Genomic DNA, 21,059 nt, shown 5'->3' with positions numbered 1-21,059 from the left:
GGAGCAAAGGCTTGCAGGCAGGCTAGCATGGGCCCCACAGCCAGCCAGTCAGGGAGCTGGATTTGCACTTTTGCCTCATGATGATTGGGGAAACAGTTCAGTATGCTGAGCCTGGCCAGCAGTGGGCAGAATGGGACCAGGTGGGATAAGCTTGTAGATCAAGAAGTGAGAAGGCTTTCGGAGCAGCTGGAGTGCAAGGTGATGAAGGCCTGTGCCCAGTGCTGGGAAAGGCGAGCAAGGGACCTGAGCAGGAGGGGAGGACAGATTGGCCGGGACAGTGGGTACTGTGGAAAGGGTAGAGGGTCTGGCATTGTACAGTCCCAGGTGCCAAGCCCAGCTCTGCCCATTGCCAGCCCTTTCCCTGTAGGACAGCATGGTCCTGAGGTGGAGTGAGATGGCCAGTGCAAGGTGCTTGGCTGCTGTGCTGAAGACCAGAGAGGGAGGAGTGGCTGACTAGGCAGCTGGTGGGAAGGCTTGCTCTATGGGCCAGTGAGAAGGCCCCAGAGAAGGCTGAGGCAGCCAGGTCTGGGCCCACCCTCTTACCCTACAGCATTCTCCCCTGGGCCTGGATTCCACGAAGAGGCTCTTTGCCCAGAGATCACTGACCTAAGCACTGTGGCCAGAGCCTGGCCCTCCTAGCCTAAGGCAGCTGTACCACCGGCCATGAATAAGGAATGCTTTTCCTGACAAATAAGTCAAAGCTGCTATTTGGACTTGTGGAGGGCCCCTGACAGAGGCGGGTACTGGGTCCATGTGGCAGGTTTATAGGGTTGGTCAGGCCAGGGGTCTCTGTCAGTCCCCATCTTGGGCAGTCAAGGACTACACTCCCAAACCAGTGGTGCTGGGCAAGAGATCAGTTCTGAAAATGCATCCCACAGCCTGAAGATCAAAGCCCACGGCCAGAACCGCCTAGAGCTGTGGAATCAATGTATGCAGGAACTGCTGCTCATCGTGGTTTGCTGTGCAGCCAGGAAGGAGGGGACCGCCTGCCTTCCCTGTGGGCGCCCTGAGCAGCCCACACACTCACTTCCAACCTACTTCTTGTTTCCCCAGAACCTCCAGTGGGCCCGCGATGTGTTGCTAGGCAGCAGTATCCCGTGGCAACAACTGCAGCACATGCCGGCACAGGGGCTCTTCTGCGAGAGGAACAAGACCAATTTCTTCAACGTGAGTACTTTGCCTTGTTGATTTCCAAGACGGTTTGTTGCCACTGCTTTTCACTGAAGGCGCATGAATTGACCCCCTAGGTGGGTGTTCCCAGGGCCTCAGGTTTGTGGCATCCTCAGAGGGCAGGCAGGGTGGTGCAGTCGAGAGTGAGCCAGACTCCGGTGTAGGGCTATGATTGCTGAGCGACTTCTGGCAAGTCACTGCCACCTCCTGTGGGGAGAGGCATGGATGAACTTGGTATGTTCTCCAAAGCCCCAGGTATTCTGGGGCCACACAGGCAGTGATGAGAGGGGTACAGGCCCAGGTTCCTCCTCCTGCTGGAGCAGCTCCTCCTATGGTCTCAAGCACGCAGGAGATTCTGACTGCCTAAAAAACAAGCGCGGGCCGGGCGTGGTGGCTCATGCCTGTAGTCCCAGCACTTTGGGAGGCTGAGGCAGGTGAATCACAAGGTCAGGAGTTTGAGACCAGCCTGGCCAGCATAGCGAAACCCCATCTCTACTAAATATACATAAATTAGCTGGGCGTGGTGGCGGGCACCTGTAATCCCAGCTACTTGGGAAGCCGAGGCAGGAGAATTGCTTGAGCCCAGGAGGCAGAGGTTGCGGTGAGCCCAGATCATGCCATTGCACTCCAGCCTGGGGGACCAGAGCAAGACTCTGTCTCAAACAAACAAACAAAAAACAAGTGGGGCCTGGGTGCAGTGGCTCATACCTGTAATCCCAGCACTTTGGGAGACCGAGGCAGGCAGATCACCTGAGGTCAGGAGTTTGAGGCCAGCCTGGCCAACATGGTGAAACCCTGTCTCTACTAAAATACAAAAATTAGCTGGGCGTGGTGGCAGGCACCTGTAATCCCAGCTACTCAGGAGGCTGAGGCAGAAGAATTGCTTGAACCCGGGAGGCGGAGGTTGCAGTGAGCCGAGATGGCGCCATTGCACTCCAGCCTGGGCGACAGAGCCAGACTCCCTCTCAAAAAAAAAAGTGTGACCAATATTGGGCTTTCAGTGCACTTAAGCCCTGATATTCCGTGTGAGGTAGAGACTTACTCCTTGAGTAGGGCAGGGCCAATCACCTAAGCCTGCCTGCCTCTCGTCCCAAAGACCTACATTTGCTCCTCTTGACACTCCACCTGGATCTACCCTCCCCCATTTCCTCTGCCCTGCATGGAGACAGCTGGCCCCTCATTCCCCTCTACCTCCAAGCCCTTACCTATCCACCGCCCCTCTCAGCATGGCCAGCTCCCAGCTGAGTGACTTTGGCAGGTCATTCATCCCCTCTGAGCTTTGGTTTCTTCTATATTTTCCTTGATTCCCTGTTACTCATGGAGAAACTGAAGGGCAGAGTTGGCCTGAACAGGAGCTGAGGAGAGCAGGTTTCAGGTCTGGGGGTGTGTAACAGGCCAATTCTCAGGGTACGTGGGCAGGCAGGTCCCCACTGAGAGCCAGCCAGCTGGTGGGAGTGTCTGGGCCATGGCTCTTCTCCCAGGATGTGGTCTTCTGGGGTCAGAGTAGCAGCTTCAGATCCTGAAAACCCTGCATCTGCCCACCCTCTCTGTTTTGGTATTTTAGAGACAAGTAGGAGGTGTTATTGGTAATCAATCTAGATGATACCAAGGGATTTGCCGCAAAAGAGAGGTGCCCTCTCACCTGCATGCCCAGGCAACAGCTACTTCCCCACAACAGAAACCGTTTGTTGTCCCATGTGTGTGCTCTTCTAGAGGGCATCTGCCCATTTACATAGATGTGCACAAAAGGCAAAAGTGCACACACTTTTCTTCCCCTTGTATTTTCTCACTAAACAATATTCTTTTTGATAGCCACTCATTCTTTTTGATAGCTACTGCATAGTATTCCCAACATCGGGATGTCCCACAGTTTACCTACCCATCCCTTTTTTTTTTTTTTTTTTTTTTTGGAGATAGGGGTCTTGCTCTGTCACCCAGGCTTGAGTGCAGTGGTGTAATCTTGGGTCACTGCAACCTCCGCGTCCTGGGTTCAAGCAATTCTCCTGCTTTAGCCTCACAAGTAACTGGGACTACAGGTCAGCACCACCATGCCCAGCTAATTTTTGTATTTTTTTTTAGTAGAGACAGGGTTTCACCATGTTGACCAGGCTGATCTTGAACTCCTGGCCTCAAGTGATCTGCCCTCCTCGGCCTCCCAAAGTGCTGGGATTACAGGTGTGAGCCACTGTGCCTGGCCCCCCATTCCTTATTGAGGGACACTTAGATTAATTCCAGTCTTTTTTACTACAAACAATACATCACACACACACACACACACACACACACAGAGAAAGGCTCAGTGCTTCATAAATGAAGCACTTCCTTGACTGTGACATTATGCTAATTTTAACTTCTATCCAAAAGTTGGTGTCCTTCATGTTCATTTTCTAGTGGATTATTGGTTCTTTTCCTATTGATTAATAAGAACTCTTTATATATCAATGAAATAAGCCCTTTGTCGGTGTTTTGAAAATCTGTTTTTCTGCAGCTGATAGACTAGAGTTAGAGCTAGACAAGTTGCTTAATTTCCCTGTCCTGGGTTCCTCACCTTGAAAGTGGGCTTCTATTACCTGCCTTGAAGAGTAACTGTAGGAATCAAGTTAGATAATGGGGTAATATTTCTGACACAGGATCTGGCACATGGTAGGTACTTAAGAAAATAGTTTCCCTCCCTCCCTCTCTTCCTCTCTCCTTTTGGTGCTTTGCCCTTAAAGCCTATGCAGTGATATTGGAAGGAAGGACCCAACCTCCATGTCTTCCTCTTAGGGTAAGACCTCAGCCTTTCTAATGATAAAGCTAGGGAAGCTGGCCTGCCAGATACCTGCTCCCCAGAGCACATCCAAGTTGGCAGCCGCATGCTACAGGCCCCTTTCCCATTGGGCTCACTCCCTGCACCTTCTCCTTAGTTTCTGGGACCTTCCAAAATGAGTCTTGCAGAAAAGCAGTCTGAGGCTGTGTGCCTGTGGCAGGGAAGGCTGGTACAGCCCCATGTAGGCCTGGCACATAGGCAATGCCGTCCCTGCAGCTGGAAGCCCCTGAAGATCAGGGCCACCCCAGTCCAGACTGGGTGTTTTGGTGGTTTTGCCTCTTCCAGGAGAGTTGTTCGTTCCTCCATGCTTTCCAGTGACCTGCTGCTTTTACCACCCTTTGGGGCCTCTGTCCTCCTCTGCTTTCTTACCTCTTCTCTTTAGAGATAGGTTTGGGCTACTTGTGCTCCTTGAGCTATGCCTAGTGTCCAGCATGTCAAGAAATGCTGGGCAGTTCCTGAACGCTTTCAGCACATGAGTCTATCTGGCATATTCCCAAGCCTGGGGAAACTGCATACTAACGTGTTTATGAAGGAGCATTTAGGGCAGCCTTGGCTGACTCTGCTGGAGTGGGGCTGTGTCTCTGGTAGATGGCCTATAGGTTGGGATGAGCAGACTGGCTCACCTCCTTTCTAGCCTGCACTGGAGTTTACTGTTTAGTCCAGGGGGAGGCAAAGGCGGCAGGTGGGTGCTGGCCCTTGAGAGGCAGTAGAGGGAGGTTGAGGCTGGGGACATCAGCACCCTAATCCCTATCCCTCTCAACCCACTGTCCTGGGCCATCCACACTACCCAGGCTTTGTGTTGCTCAGCCTGTCATCCTTAGAGCTTGGGTGGGGGGCACTTCTGTTATTTTTTAATGATAGGTTTTGAAAATTGTGAGAATTGTAGTTTAGGAAAAACTCAAACCCCTTTTCCTTTGTTCTCACACCAACACAACAGTCAACACAGAAAGAAGACTTCTGTGACCAAGTCGGGGGCGGATTTTTTCCCACCAACAAATAAGCGATCAATTCTGTAGCAGACACCAGCTGGGTGTCCTCTAATTGAATTAAATTCCAACATTATCTTTTTTTTTTTTGAGACAGCACTGTGCTCTGTCACCTAGGCCCTTGGGGGCCCTACCTCAGCCTGCCAGATAGCTGGGACTACAGACATGCACCACCATGCCCAGCCAATTTTTTAATTTTTTGTAGAGATAGAATCTTGCTATATTGCCCAGGCTCAATTTCAACACCTGGAGATAGTGTCAGATCCCACAGGTTGAGGGCTCAGTCCTCAGAACATCCCCTGCTTCAGACACTAGTCACAAGTCTGGGCCTCCGAAATGTCTAACTAACTGGCTTCAAGTTGATGTTCCTACAACCCCCTCTTTGGGTTTGATTAATTTGCTGAAGTGGCTTACAGAACTCAGAGAAACACATTTCCCAGTTTATTATAAGGGATGTTACAGGAGGATATGGGGAAGGCTGTATCCTCCTGTAATTGTTTCTCTCCAGGCATGCCACCCACCAGGAGCTTTCGTGTATTTAGTTATCTGGAAGCTCAGGAACCTGTCCTCTTTGGCCTTTTGTCATGATTGAAACATGGACAACTATATCAAAATGTTATTGGACAAAAAGATTATTATCTAAACCCAGCAAGACCTGTCCAGATTCTTCTTGCCCTCTCTGCAGCATTTCTTCCTCCAGGATGTGGGGTAGGACTCTTATCTGGAATGAAGGTCTTAAGACCCACAATCAAATTAGAGTCCTGTCTTGGGCAAGCAGAAAGAAGGGCAAGAGAAGGTCAGAGAAAGAGAGATTCTGTTTACAGTAACGGGCTATGAGAGTTAGGAGCCAGGAACCATGTATGAACAAACATATATATATCTGTCATATAGATCATAATATCACAGTCATATAGGACCACATCTTCACTGCCAACAGTTCAGACACATAGAGTCCACCTACCTTTGTTTGCCCATCCCCAGGCACTGTGCCCTTTTCAGAGGTGCTTCTGTGATCAGCCAAGCCGTTATCTTTTTCTGGGTCTGTGTGTACAAAAACAGATTTGTCGTGCGGCTTTTTAAAAAGTGCATGTAATCCCAGCACTTTGGGAGGCCGAGACGAGCGGATCACGAGGTCAGGAGATCGAGACCATCCTGGCTAACACGGTGAAACCCTGTCTCTACTAAAAAAATACAAAAAACTAGCCGGGCGAGGTGGCGGGCACCTGTAGTCCCAGCTACTCGGGAGGCTGAGGCAGGAGAATGGCGTAAACCCGGGAGGCGGAGCTTGCAGTGAGCTGAGATCCGGCCACTGCACTCCAGCCTGGGTGACAGAGCGAGACTCTGTCTCAAAAAAAAAAAAAAGTGCATGTGTGGCTGGGCGCCGTGGCTCACGCCTGTAATCCCAGCACTTTGGGAGGCAGAGGTGGGTGGATCACCTGAGGTCAGGAGTTCGAGATCAGCCTGGTGAAACCCTGTCTCTACTAAAAATACAAAAATTAGCCGGGCATGGTGGCGCATGCCTGTAGTCCCAGCTAGTCAGGAGGCTGAGGCAGGAGAATCGCTTCAGCCTGGGAGGTAGAGGTTATGGTTAGCTGAGATTGCACCACTGCAGTCCAGCCTGGGTGACAGAGCGAGACTCCGTCTAAAAAAAAAAAAAAAAAAAAAAATGTGTGCATGTGTGCTTTTTAGCAACTTGGCTTTTTCCATGACACCAAGTCTTGGAGAAGTTTCTATGTGAGAAGGTCAGGTCGTTTTGCTCTCTACAACTGCTGCCCTGTCTCCTTGGGTGGACACATGTATGGGCCTAGTGTTTGCTCTCACAGTCTCCTGGTTTGTGCATCTTTGTGCTGTTGCTGTATTCCTCTCTAAGTCCCCTGGCCTGGCCCAGAGGAGGTGCCCACATGAATATTTGTGGATTAATTTCATTCATCCCTTTCCCCTCAGCAGTTGGTCTCCAAGCTCATTCTCCTGGATCAGTCAGTGCTGGATGTTGTAGGAGACAGGGAGAGCCTTGGCCCTGGCCACATGATGCTCAGAGCTGATGGTAGAGCACTGCCTGCTTGTCTCCAGGCGGGGCCTTCATAAGATGCCGCAGGGCATGTGGGAGGGACAGGGAGCTGGGCTCTCCCATGCGGGGTGGGGTGCTGCTCAGCCAGAAAGGGGACAGGAGAGGAAGGCTAGGATTAGAGGCACCCTTGGGGGAACTCCTTAGGCTGGGCTGCTGACAGAACCTTCCTGGGGAGTTTAAGGGGCCAGAGAAAGGGATGGTTGCTAAGGATCAAGTGAGTGGGATCTTGGGTTCCTATGTCAGCTTTGCTGACAGGAACTTCTTGCACATGGGGCCCGCCCCATGGCTGGCTGGCCGGCCCCCACAGCAGCACAGATGGACATGTAGCAGGGCTCAGCACTGTGGTTGAACATGAGGAGGAGTGAACATGGTATGTCTTGGGTCCCACTGTTCCACACACTATCCTTCCCTGGGCAGAGGGGACCAGGAAAGCAGGCACCAAGCTAGGTGGTAGGTGCTGCTGGGGTGGCTACCCACACCATGGAGGCTGAGGGTTTGTGTCTGGGTGCCCAGAAGCTTCTGGGGCTTCCCCCACAGGCATGCACACCTCTGGTCAGGCAAGCCTGCATGGCCAGAGCCAGGCTGCTTTGTCCAGGGTGAACTTCTCTCCCTATCTTGTAGTTGATTCAGAAACGTTCCCATAGTAACCAAGCCAGAGACGGTTCTCCTTCCTTCCCCAAAAATGTTTGCTTATTTTAGCAGGCAGGGTTTTTTTTCTTGTTTCAACCCAGTTTCCAGCCTCTGAAAGAAGCAAAGGGAGCTCAGGGCCAGGCTGGCACTACCTCCTGCTTCTGAGGCTGTGTGGGGCAGGCAGCAGTGGTGGCCTGAGTGTGAGTGGAAGGGAGGTGCCGGCCTACTGTGGCCGCCCTGAGTGTGGTGTCTCCCCTACAGCTGCTCCTGCCACTGCTCAGGTGGGCAGCCCCCCAGGCCTCAAGATCACTGAGAGAAGCATGGATTTTGGGCACAGGCAGGCACAGCTCCCGGCCACTCCACCCCTTACTCAGACTGGGTTACCCGTAGGCAGAGTGGTCCTGACAGGTGGATGAGAGCTATCATCACACACTTGGCATGCCACACAACTCACCCTTAGGTCTGGAGATGGGCCTGCATGGAGGCCTTGGGGCTTATCTGTGGATCCTAGAGGCCAGTGCTAGGATGTGACTGAAGCAGGGAGCAGGAGGACCTCCAACTCACATTTGGCTGGGGCCTCCATAAACTCAAGGCCCTGCCCTGGCTTGAATGGAGCAGCCTGAGATGTGGATGGTGGCTTTAGCAGTCACACCCACCACATAGGCCTCTTTCTGTGAGGCTTGGCCAGTTGTTGGTGCCTGTGGATGCTGGTCAGACTTCCTCTTCTTGGTCACTGCTGCATAGCACTCCACTGTCTGGTTGTCCTGGTGGTCTACCTCCCCTCTTCCCAGCAGATAGGTGGCTTTTGGTTTTCCACTATTAGAAAAAGAATGCTGCTTTCTCTGATCTCCTTTCTCACCTGTGCCAGGGTCTCCAGGACAAATGCCTGGAAGTTAGAGGCTAGGACACAGGTCCCCACAGCCAAGCGCTTCCACACCTTACCAGATGTTTTTTCAGAGCCAGGCCAGATGCCCTCCCACCAGCCATTGCCCCACCCCCTCCCAGGACTCAGAACTGCAGATGACTTTCATTTTGGCCAATCTGTGGGGTGTGCCAAAAAACCCCGGGTGGTTTCAGTGTGTGTCTCTCAGGTGACTGGGGAGACTGAGCCTCTTCCCACGCCAGTGGCCAGTCCCCTTTGTCTGCCCAGGGTCTGCCGTGTTCTCTCCTACTTGGTGGCTACCACAGGTGGTTCTGTTTGTCCTGACTATGTTGCTTAAACTGATGGGAGGTACAGTCATCATAAGCTGTCTTTGTTTCTTGAAAACATTTATGCCCTGTGCTGTCCCAGCCCTGGAGCTTGAGTGCTCACTGAAGGCCTTGATGTGGTCTGGTAGGGAGGAAGGGCCCCCCTGCCCCAGCTAGTTGGGCATCAGGAATTGAGTGTTGGTCCCCACCCAATTTCTGGTACCCCACACCTGCCAGAGTTGGGGGTAAGGAGAGAAGGTCTCCAAAGCCCCCAGTACTGTCCTACTCAGCAAGAATCAGTCATGCCCATTGTACTTTAACTTGTCATCAGTTGGTTGTGTAACCTTGGAGGAACCCCCTTCCTGTACCCAGTGAGCAGATGTGAGGTATATGTTAGGGGTGGGTACAGTGGACCCACCTTCCAGGCCAGGTCTCAGCCAGTGCCTCTCTCCTCAGAGAGAGCCAGTAGTCCAGAAGTAGGCTGTTGGAGCCCAGCAGACCTGGGCACCCCAAGGCAGGGACCTCATCTGGAACAGCATTGCCATTGCCCTCCCAAAACCTCTCCTAGCTCAGCACGTAGGGAGTGCCTAGTGACTGAATTCCTCTCATCCTCAAGAACTCCCTAGGGTGAATGATTGGGAATTAGCAGCCCCAGAGCAAGGGGAACAGATATATCTTGACTCAGTCACCCAGGAACCCAGCTGTGTCCAGGCCCCAGGGTCTGTGCCTGAGACATCTGCCTCCTGTTGTAGGGCCAGATCTGGCATCACCTCCCTGACCAGCCCCAGCCTGACTTGCCCCTTCTCTCTCTCCATCCTTCTGACTTGTAAGAGGTACCTTGCCTGGTGGGCCTGTGGTCAGCCCCTGTCTCCAGACGCCAGCCCCAGGTTCAGAGCCTGACACAACCTAGGGAAGAAGTGTTGGTCGCCACTCAATTCCTGGTGCCCCACACCACTCTAAGCTGCCAGCAGATCTGAGTTGCCTCCCAGTGGGTAAACAAGCCCCAGGACTGTCCACACAGGGTGTTCCTGCCTACCCTCTCTCATCAGGGCCAGGGAACATGGGGATAGGAAGAGCTGGTTTGTAATAGCCTCACTCCTTCTCCCAAGTCAGCCCCATATCACCTCCCCTCTCAGGACCAGTTGTGACCAGTTTTCATGCCACCGCTGCTTGTCCCTTTGCTCACACTTCAAGAAGCATAATACCTGCTGTGTGCCAGGCCCTGGGCCAGCTGTGTGGTCAAAAAGGGCTCAGGTCCACAGGTTAGTCTGCAAACCTGGATTAGTAGTCACCTTTCAAAGAGGTGCTAGGAAGTAAAGTAATTTGGCCATGGTCCCATCACCAGTCTGTGCTGGAGGAGGGATGTGTACTTCACTGTGTGTAGTGTGGAAGCCCATGCGTTGTGGCTGGCAGCCTCAAGTCAGGGGCCCCCTGGTTCCTACACCGGGATTGGCCCAGCTGTCCCAGACAGGAGTGTTAACTGAATGGCCCATTGGCTGGATGAGGAGGATGGAATTAGGTAGCAGTGGGCAGGGGGATGTGGGCATCTAGCCCTACCATAGGAGGTGAGGCTGGGATTCCAGACTGAGGGGGGACCAGTGCTAGGCTGTGGCATCAAGCACAGATTCCCTTGGGTTGCGGGACTACACTGTCTGCTAGCCTGAGCCCCCAGGCCTTTTTGGTGTAACTCCAACTGGCTGGCTAACTGGGTTGTACCACTTTTCCTTGGTAGCCTCCAGGCCTGTCCCGGGATGGGGCTCTTAAGATCGAGAGCAGTGACAATGGAGGCTGGTACCCTGCCTGTAGTGCCACAGCAGCTGGGCCTGGCTGTGCCTTGCCTTGTTGGGGGCCTGGCAGAGAGTAGTGGCCCACAGTAGCAGTGGCAGGACCAGCACTTACTGGTGGCTTGATCGGGGGTGCCTTCTTAGGTGACATAGCATGTCCGTGAGGCTTAGGTACTATTATCATCCTCATTGTACAGTTGGGGAAATTGTTACCAATAGGCTCTGCAGGCTGGGAAAACCAAAAGCCCTTTTCTACCCTCTGCCCCCTGGGCCATCAGAGGCCTGGCTCTTCCCCTTGGACAGCAGTGCTCATGGCTGTTTTCAGGCCCTGGGCCAGCTGTGTGGTCAAAAAGGGCTCAGGTCAGCGCCACTCCCCAACTGGCCTGGCTGCTCTGGGTGCTGGGAGAGAATGCTGCCAAAGGGATGCTTGTCAAGTGCTTGTCTTCTGTAGCAGCAATTGCCAGTATTCCTGACACAGTGGGTCAGGGCCCCATGGGAGTCTGGTGCTATTGTGTCCCTTTGAACAAGGTGCAGAAGCCTAGGGAATGGCCCAAGATCACAAGCTAGCAAGCAGCCAGGCTGCCATTCAAGGTCTGTCCAAATCCAAGGCCTGCACTCTTAGCCACTATGTCGTTGGAAATTCAGAGGCCACATGTAAGCTTCTGTTCCAGCAGTGATGTCTGCTGTGGACATGTGATGGGGAGGGACAGCAAAAGTGTCAGACTACATCCTTGCTCCTTCTTGCCTCTCCAGGAGGTGGAGTCTCTTGTCCCTCCCTTGCTTTCACCATCAGAGAGCAGGGCCGAGACCTGGTGGTGAAGCACTCTGCCCAGCCCTTGGTCACCTGATGGCTCATGTCATCTTCCACTAAGCCATTAGAGAGGCCCACTCTTGAGGGGTGCCCAGGTCCCTGGGGGAGATGATCAGGTAAACAGAGCACATGATCCAGCAGCCATGGAACCCACAGCTCACAGTGTCTTTTGGGAAGGCCTGTAGTAGATGGGAAGATCACAGGTACAGGGGCAGCTGGGCTGTACTGGCCCCAATTTGTAGAAACCACAAGTAAATCTCCACACTTTGACTTCCCTCTTTGGGACCTCACCTGGCATTCTGTTGCCCCTCCTGCCCACCTCTCCCTCAAGGCCATCCTAGGCCTGTTCAGACTGTTGGTGGGGGCCATTTCCAGTCAGGGCTTTCCTGCCAGGTGTTGCTGTGCTCAATGTGGCTGCACAGCCCGGCCTTCCCCAGGCTCATCTCCAGCCCTGCCCAGGCTGGTGTTGGATCCTGCCTGAGCCCCTGTGAGTCACTTTTGCACATGTGCTTTTGGAGACAGGCCTGAATAAGTCCCTGCCCCTCCTGGAGCACAGGCCCCATCACCTGAAAGTGAGCAGTGTGAGAATGACAGGAGTGATCTTAGAGGACATGCCTGTGAAGGACAGAGCAGGGCCAGGCTTCTGAGCAGAGGATGCAGCAGGAGGCACAGTGTGGGGCACAGACGGTGCCGCATGCACATCAGGGAGGGCCTCGTGGAGTTGCATGCTGTATGCAGGGCTGGGTGGCCGGCTAGCCACCACTGGACCGTTTTCCTGGGCCAGGTGCAGAGTGTGGTCTTTCTCACAGAGGAAAGGGGGCTGAGTAGAGGAGCGTCTTCCAGGTGTTGCACTGGCTGCCTTGAATGCACTGGAGAGGCTGGGCTGGGGCAGAGGCAGCAGGAGCACTGTCAACCCACCATTCCTCAGGGCTCCAAAGTGCTGTGTGTGGCGCTTCTACATACAATGGCTTGTTGAATTCTCATAATTCATGAGATGTAGGTAGTGCCATTGTCCCTGCCTCGAAAATTAAGAAACCGAGACAGGCACACAGCAAGTTCGCACCTGAGCCAGGCTTTAGGTGTTCTGAGCCAAGACCCAGACTGCCTATGGACTGATGGGATGAGGGGAAGGGGAGTACAAGAGGGCCGAGGAGGTGGGCTTGGGGGACCCAGCACTCAGTCCTGGCACTCTGATGCTCAGATCCATCGTCCCGTGTGTCTCTGCCTGGTGTGCCAGGCATGTGACCCTGGGTCTGCGTGCATGCGTATGTCCTCCAATGGACAGGACACTAGGATGACTCTGAGCGCAAGCAGTGTCCTCAGTGGAGGATGCAACACAGTAGAGATGCCACTCAAGGCCGTGCTAGGATGGAAGGGTGCTGCTTATTATCCCACTCTTTCCCCAAGGGCAGTCTCAGCTCCTAATGTGCCAATGTCATCTGGTTTTCAGAAGAAATTGGGATTGATTGTGGTTTTTCCTGGGGTATCCCCACGATACCAAGTCACCAGTGGCAGTAGACATCCCACCCTGGCTGGTGAGGAAATGGGCTGGGCTTCTGCCTCTGGCCTTGCCCTTGGCTGTGACTTAGGCAGGTCATCTGGCCTCCCTGAGTACCTCCTCCATCACTGAGATTAACTGAGGTGTGCAGCAACCCTTAGGACTGTCAGGGGATCAAAGGAAACCCAGTCACATAACAGTGGGAATCATAGAACAGAAAAGAAAGAAAAAAGTTTAAATTGAGGAAATATGAGCTACTTGGCTGTAGTAGGAATTGCTGCACTAGCACTATTTTTAGCATTGCTGAGATGATCTATGGGCCAGTTGCACAAGCAGAGTAAACAAAAGAAACACTTCAAGTTCTCCAGGGAAAAAAGGTCCTGTTTTTAAGAGTCTTAAAAGAGTTAGCAAACTTGTGTGGATTCTAAGCTTATCCTCGAGCTCTCCTTCCTTCCCACGTTCTGGGCTCTGCAAGCTTTGTGGAACTTCACAGCTTCCGGCTTGCACAGCCCCCCGTGTTCAGCCTGGAGCAGGTGCTAAAGGCCGCCCTGTCTGGGGAGGGGCGAGCCTGAGAGGTAGCAGGTGGAGAGGGGGTGCTTCCTGCCTGAGAAGCTACAGTTTGTCCTCACCAGTAGGAGGGGTCAGTAGGAGGAAGTACACACAAAGGAGTGGCGGCGACAAGGCCACAGATTGCCTAGGCCCCTGCCCTGTCAGGACCACAGCAAAAACCAGGCTGCCTGCATTCACAGAATTAAATAAATAAATAAATACATAAATAAAATGTAAGCAGCCTTTAGACCATCATCCCTGGTATAAATTATTTTCTGGCTATCCAGAGACAGTTTTCATCTCCAGATGTGGATTCAAAATTGTGGCAAAGCTAGGATGCTTGGGCAGAGGAAGATGTTCTTCTTAAGCCCTTACATTCATGATCCCGCGGAATCCCCATGACCATCCTGCTAGGAGGTACAGAAATCTCTGCAGGCAGCGCACTCATGACTTGGCTAAGGTCATATAGCCAGTAAGTGGCAGAGCCCAGACTGGGAACCCATGTCCTGTGGGGCATCCTCCATGCCGGAGTTTCTGCCCAGCCTCTCAGAAGCAGCTACTATTTTTTTCCCTAGTGGGATGCCAGTGTTTGTATATACATCCACCACCTCAGCCCACAGCCCCCTCTGCCCCCAGCTGCCCTGGGTATTCAGTCAGGAGCTCACTGTTTAACATTCCTGAATAGAGGAGTATTTTTCAGCATGAACTTCATTTCCCACTGCAAGTTATTTTTCAGAGGTTTGTTCTTGGAATGTATCCCAGCAGCATCTCCCTCCCTCCCTCCCTCCCTCCCTTCCTCCCTCCCTACCTTCCTTCCTTCTCTCCACCTCTCCTTCCCTCCTTTTTTTTTTTTTTTTTTGCACCCAGGCTGAAGTGCAGTGGCTTGCGTCATCACAGCTCACTAAAGTCTCGACCCCCCAGCCTCAAGTGATCCTCCTGCCCTAGCCTCCCAAGTAGCTGGGGCTACAGACGTGCCTCACCACACCCAGCGCACATCTTTTTTTAAGGGACAGGTCTCATTATGTTGCCCAGGATGGTGTCAAACTCCTGGGCTCAAGCAGTACTTCTGCCTTAGCCTCCCAAAGTGCTGGGATTACAGGCATGAGCCAGTGTGCCTGGCCTGAGCCGCATCTGTCTCAGACCTATGTGTGGCAGTCTCAGCTCGAGCAGAGCTTCCTGCTTTACATGCTTTGTCCTCCTAGGACACTGCTCTGGGCCTAGGTGCGCTGTCTGTCGGGGGAGGTACACTTCCAAACGGAGGTGTGGGACCTTCAGCAAGGCTTTGGAAAGTAGACTGAGCAGGTGGCCCAGTCACACTCAGGAAAGCCTGGGCAAAGGCAGAGTCTGGGTGTGAGCAGGCAGGAAGAGGCTGAGGGAGGGCTGTGGCCACAAGAGGCTGCAGGACCTGGCAGGGGCAGGGACCACAAGCACCCCATCTTGGGGCCAAAAGGAAGAGGGAGTTGCTGTTAGAAGTTTCCCTCTTGAGAGAAGATTTGGCAGTGCCACCACTACACTGTCCTCTTAGCCCACAGAGCAGTGGGTGCTCACTCCACATGGGTACTGCCCATGGAAGTCCAAGCAAGGGGCCCAGGTGGTACCTCCCATGGCCCAGAGATGGACACTGTTGGAGTCATTCCAGTAGAAGGTGTGCCCTTATGGCAAGGCCACCAGGTTATCTTATGATTCATTCTCATGGCAGCCAAGAGCGTGGGGCTACCCCAAACTCTCTAAGGGCCCTCCCTGGCTGAGCCCCAGGGTTAAAGGGCACAAGCAGTCCTGAGGGCTCCCATCCTTTGCTGTGTATGTCATTGGGGTTGCCCTGTGTGGCAGGAGCTTCAGTAGGTGTGGCTGGGACTTGTAGACAGCAGGAGGGGCTCTGAAGACCATAGCACCTGGTCTAAGTCCAGCATAATCCTCTGATCTTCCCTGTGCGCCTGCTGCAGGGGTGGAAACTGCCCTGTCCTCAGAGTTTAGTCCTGCTGTGACTTCCTGGTCTTGGCCCCTTTTACCTTAGTTTCTCCATCTCCAAAGGTGGGCCAGTTGGATGAGGTCAGTGGTTTTCCAGTCCTTTTTCCAAAAGAAGCCTTTCTGTCATGCCCAAATGGAAAACAGATGAAAGGGCAGCTGTTCCAGCAGAGGCAGGAAGGGCCAGGCCCCACCCACTCAGGCTGCACCCCCCTGCAGCCTAGGCTCCTGAGCAGGAGGGGTGTGAGCCCAGCGGAGGATGTGGGCTCTCCTCTGCCCTGCCACCAGCAGCCATCCAAGAGAAGTCAACCCTTAGCTCAGTGACCAGGCTTCCTTTCAGGGGTGGCTTCAGTCTGGAAATTTGTTCTCTTTCCCTTTCTCTTCCCTCTTTCCTCCCTCTGCCTTCCCCCAACCCCACACATAACTTTTTTCCTATTTGGAAAGTTTGACCAAGTTGCTTCTGAGAGAGCTGCATTGGGATTGAAATCCAAAAGCAGAGCTCGGTGCCTGGTTACCATGATGACAGGCTGCAGCTGACAGGTGCTCCTGGGGACCAGGAGGAGCAGACCAAGGACTCCCTCACACACGGACCTCTGTGACAGGTGTCCTGTACCCACCTGTGAGCCCGAGGAGGATCACCTTAGCCAGCCTCAGGCTCCACTCCCGACCTGAGTGGCTTTCAGCAAGCTGGTCAGTGTTTGCAAGACTCAGCTTCTTTATCTGCAAAGTGGGGTTGACCAGACCCACCTCTTAGAGTTATGGGGAGGGTCATGTGAGAGCACTCTGGGAAAGCATGTTACTACCATGGGCCCCGAGGGCCTGTCTGGCACACAACACTGCCATTGTGTCCAGAGGACTTGTGATGGGGAAAAGGACCATGGATAAAGGCACACAGGCTACAGATAGGGCTCACTGAGGTCAGTGGGGGAGAAGGTGAGATGGATCAGGGCCAATTGAGAAGGCCATATGAAGGAATCGCAGGAATTTGATTGATTCAAAATACAAGTTTTGAAATGCTGATCTCTAAATATGAATAAGTAGTCTAGAATTAAGTTAGGTCAGAGCAGGTAGAGCCTCATGGCTCTTCCTCGTGGATTCCACCCCATCAGTGGGCACAGACTCTATAGAGTTCTCCAAACTCCCTTGCTGCATAGGGATATTGAGTCCTTTGTTTAGACTGCTCAGAGCCTGCCATTGGGAACCCCAGGCTGGAGAGAGCACACAGCAGGAACTGGCCACCATAGGTCCAGCTCTGAGCTTTATCTCCAGGGAGGAACCTACCTGGCTATATTCAGAGGAGGGGTGGAGGAGCCTTGGACTCCTGTCTATGCCTCGGCTTAGGCCCAGACTCCACACAGCCCAGCCAGGTAGGCACATGAGGCCTGAGCCTGATGGGGAAGGAACCTGGCCCTGCCTCAGGGGTGTGGGGCACCAGAAGAGGCTGTGTTGTGGAGGCCTTTGACATGGAAAGCTGGCTCCCAAGGGCTACAGATGAGGAGCTCCTCTCCTGGGAGACAGGGGATACCTGTGCTTCGGGAAATAGTGGTAAGAGGGAGGGCTCCAACTGGCTGGGAGCCCACCACCCTTAGCTTTACTTTTTGTGAGGCTGGTTATGAGCACCACTTCCAGCTCTCTTAGCAGGTGCCCTGAATGTACTACTGTTTGAGTCTCAGGGCGCTGGAGGTACACGAAAGAGGTGGCTGCCAGTCCTTAGCAAGTGTGCTTGGGAGCTCTCCTGGAGGCCCGACCTTGCAATTGGCCAGATTGTCAAACAGACTCAGGAGAAGGCATTCCAGGAGGGAAAACCAAGAGAGGCAGTTTGCAGTGTGAGGGTCCCTCATGGGGTGGAGGGAGGCAGCAGTGGGGAGGGCAGACTAGGCCAGTCCTGAAGGGCTGCCTGCCACCACCATCAGCAGGCCGACTCTGCCTTAGGCAGTGAAACCACCTCGGGGTGTGGAGGCCCAAGTGCTGTGGCTGCTGGAGGGACCTCTGAGAGCAGTGGACTGCATCGCTTAGAGTGCAGGCCTAGGACAGGGACAGGGGGCTAGAGAGACCAAGAGTGCTGAGGTGGGATTGAGAAGACCCCACACCCTGATGTTTGAGAGAGTATGTTTTGGCCACAGATAATCAGAGGCACGTCTGGCTCTGCTGGTGGAAGAGTGCTGGGTTTGGAGTTAGACCTAAGCTAAATTCTGCTATTCTGCAGTGGGAGCATCTTGTCAGTGTGGGAGCTGGTCCGAACCAGTGACCCTATTCCTGGCAGATGGACTCCTGTCCCATTCCCTCACATAAGGGGAGGGAGGCCTTGGTGCCATAATGGAGGAGTACTATGCTTGGGTCAAGTCTTTCTGGTCACATCTCAAATCTGTTCCTCTGGTTTGGGGGTGGCTCTGTAGATTTGGGACTGAGCCCTACTCTGTAGGACAAGCCTGGGCAAGTTTGTTCCCTTTCTGAGGCAACACAGGGGATTGAAGGATTTCTCCCTAGAGCTGTCATGAGGCAGTAAGAGGTAGTGGGATGTGAGCCTGCTTGGGAACCTGAACGCCCTTGGAGGTACCAGCTCTGCCTAGGACCTCACCTCTGGCTCGTGGTCAGGCCAACCCATGCCACCAGAGTGCCTGTTCCTGCTACCTGTTCAGCTTGGCCCCCTCCCTGCACAAAGATCCTGTGCAGGCCATCCAGGGAGGACACCTCGCACAGACCATGGCCACTGCCACCATTCATGGTCTGAAACCACAGTTTGGTCCCAGGGAATGCTCTCTGCCCCGATTGCTTCCCCATGACCTTCCCTACCTTGCCGCCTAGCCAGAGGAGCCAGATCCCCACAAGCCCACAAAGGCCATTTTTTAGGGACCAGGGGTCAGCAGATGGATCGACTGCCCTACTTTTTTCCATATGAATGTCAGCTGTGGCTTTTCTAAGATCCGGGCTCCCCTCCTGAGATGAAACAGAAGCAGCTCAGCAGTCTTCCAAAGAGTGGGCTATTCTAGAAGCCTGGGCAGCAAGGTGGGGGTGGGGCTCAGAGGGGCCCAGTGTAAGCATCCTATTGCCTCAGGGAGGCTCTTGATTCCATCAGATCACACTTCAGGCCTTAGCTTACACCAAGAGACCTTGGATCCTGCTGGCCAGTCTTGTTTGCCCAACCTGTTCCCCAGGTCCCCTGCAACCCCTCCCTCTCCACAGAGGTCCTTACCCAGATACGGTACCCACTGCCACATGCACCCCCTTTGCATGCACTGCCTACCCACCCCTTGCCCTCCTCATTCTCCTGTCTGTCCTAGGCCCCTGCCATCCTTGCCATCCTCCAGTGGCCCATCCTTCCTCCACTCAGTCCCCAGGCTGTGGCTGGGTCACTGCCCATCTACAAGAGCCCTGGCATTGGTGACTGAGATCCCAGTTCTGCCTCCTGGTGATGGGGGACTGTGGGGAAAGCCATCTTGGGGCATCTTTTCCCCTTCAGTAGGGCACTGGTAGCAACAACAGCCCTGTGCACACCAGGTGCCGCAAGTGCCGTCCCCGTGGATGTGCACATGATCCACGCACAGCTGTCCACTGAGATGGAGGCAGCCCCAGACTGAGGGACGGGGATCCTTGAGTCGATCCCTGCTGTGGCTGACCTAGGAAGGTCATTTCTGTCTTCCTCATCTCTGCATCCTCACTCGTGGCTCACACAGAGCAGTTGGACTCAGTGACATCTAAAGTTCAGCACAGGCTGGACAATTTCTGAGTAGCAGAAGCTCTAGCCTGTAAGAATCAAGTGGGGCTGTGGGCATCTGGACAGCATGGTTTTTGGGGGTCTGTGGGTCTAGGGAGGAGAAACGCACTTCACTCTGTCTCGGCTGTTGGGAAAAGGAGAGGAAACTGGCTGACTTGGAACTGTAAGACTCAGCAGTCTCTGCTGTCACACAATTTTTCTAGGTAGAAAAATTGCCAGACACAGGTCACACAGAGCCAGTGTCCCACAGCAGGGAGGCAGGTAAGCAGCAGCAAGGCCTTGTGCCCCCAACCAACTGGAAGCTTCAAAGCTCCCAGACTGAGAACTGGGACTGTTAACGCTGAGGAATATTCTTGCCACAGCAAGAAAGGAGCCAGGGCCAGGCACGGTGGCTCATGCCTGTAATCCCAGCACTTTGGGAGGCTGAGGCAGGTGGATCATTTGAGATTAGGAGTTTGAGACCAGCCTGGCTAACATGGTGAGACCCCATCTCTACTAAAAATACAAAAATTAGCTGGACATGGTGGCATGTGCCTGTAATCCCAGCTACTTGGACGACTGAGGCAGCAGAATTGCTCGAACCCAGGAGACAGAGGTTGCAGTTAGCCAAGGTCGCACCACTACACTCCAGCCTGGGCGACAGAGCGGAGAAAAAATAGGAGCCAGGAGAAATCTACAGGTCTGTACCCACTCAGGCCTTGGAAGGGATGGCTATAGGGTGCCACTGGGGCTGTGAGGTCTCCTTGGCAGCTCAACCGATAGCACTTTTGGCAGCAGCCTAACTCTGGGATCTGGGCCTTGGATTTGCAGGACCAGAAGCCCACTACCACTGGGGTGGGGGTGTGAAGGTGCTTACCTGGATCAGCCACGTGAGCCAAAGACCAAGCATATATTTCCAAGGAGCGTGTGACCACTTAAGCAGGCTCCTGCTGGCCTATGGGTGAGCATGGCTGGGGTGGCCTGGTCTCCTGGGCTCCTTAGGTTGGCAGAGAGTTGCAACTTCATAGACCTTCAAGGGTGGTCCTGAGGTGGGTAAGCAGTTCTCGCTCTGGGGCAGTGGTCAGAGGCTTGTGTCCTAGACATCCAGGTGCTTTGTGGGTAATTAGGACCCACAGGGTTTTCCTGCATAGGGTGCTGACAGTACCAGTAAGCACAGCTCTTTGAGCCCAAAGAATCCTCAAGGATCAGGGCAGGCAGGCTCGCCAGCCTCTGACTGTCATAGCACTATCACATGATGCTCCAGGGATCTCTTGGTATGCATACAAGCACTTCCTGGGGGGTTGGGGGGGCAGGGTAAGGCTCAGCTTGGTGAGGAACCTCCATGCTCAGGGCCTGAGTGTTTTTACCTGACAGACATGGCAGTATCCATCTGATGGGGCGTTGGAGAGGGCTGGCACAGATAAAGGCACAGAGTACAGAGCATTGTGTGGTGCTGGGAGTGGGACCAAGGAGGCTGGAACCCACAGGGCCTCGGAGCCCAGCTGGGAGCAACATTCTCCCAGGGAAGTCTCCTCAGAGGCTTTACTCGGCAGAGGCTTAGCACAAAAGCCCTGAGCCTCCCCTCTTCCACCACAGGACTCCCTCCTGCTGTGATAGCCAGGCACTGGGACCCCAAGCACCCAGCCCACTCTGAGCCTCAGTGTATTCATCTGTGCTAGTAGGTGGAGTGGTGCCTGCGTATCCCTTCCGTTGCGATGTGTCTGAGAGGGCACCTCTCCACCCTACTCTGTGTGGGAAGGCATGCGTGCTGGGGAGAGCTAGGTGCTGCCCATGATGGACCTGGAGGCCTCTGGGATGCAGGGGACTAGTTTCCAGAGAGCCAGACACTCAACACAGACAACACACAGTTTCTTCCTGGCCTGGGTGTGATGAGCAGATGTTCTCAG

The 21,059-nt window shown here is 53.8% G+C and overlaps 1 protein-coding gene across 15 annotated transcripts in view; it reads left to right on the top strand.

Annotated features, from left to right (window-relative positions):
* Positions 1-21,059, top strand: part of CABIN1 (calcineurin binding protein 1) — a 163,164-nt gene that overhangs the window by 115,344 nt on the left and 26,761 nt on the right. For all 15 annotated transcript variants that reach the window (XM_031656060.1, XM_031656051.1, XM_031656053.1 and 12 more), the window contains one exon: positions 1,054-1,167. In XM_031656060.1, coding sequence (XP_031511920.1) covers positions 1,054-1,167 — 114 coding nt within the window. The remainder of the gene's footprint in view (positions 1-1,053; positions 1,168-21,059) is intronic.

This window comes from Papio anubis, chromosome 16 (genome assembly GCF_008728515.1).
Source record: "Papio anubis isolate 15944 chromosome 16, Panubis1.0, whole genome shotgun sequence".
Taxonomy (NCBI): Eukaryota; Metazoa; Chordata; class Mammalia; order Primates; family Cercopithecidae; genus Papio; species Papio anubis.
Note: the sequence above shows the minus strand (reverse complement) of the source record. Positions and strands in the feature narration are given on the sequence as shown.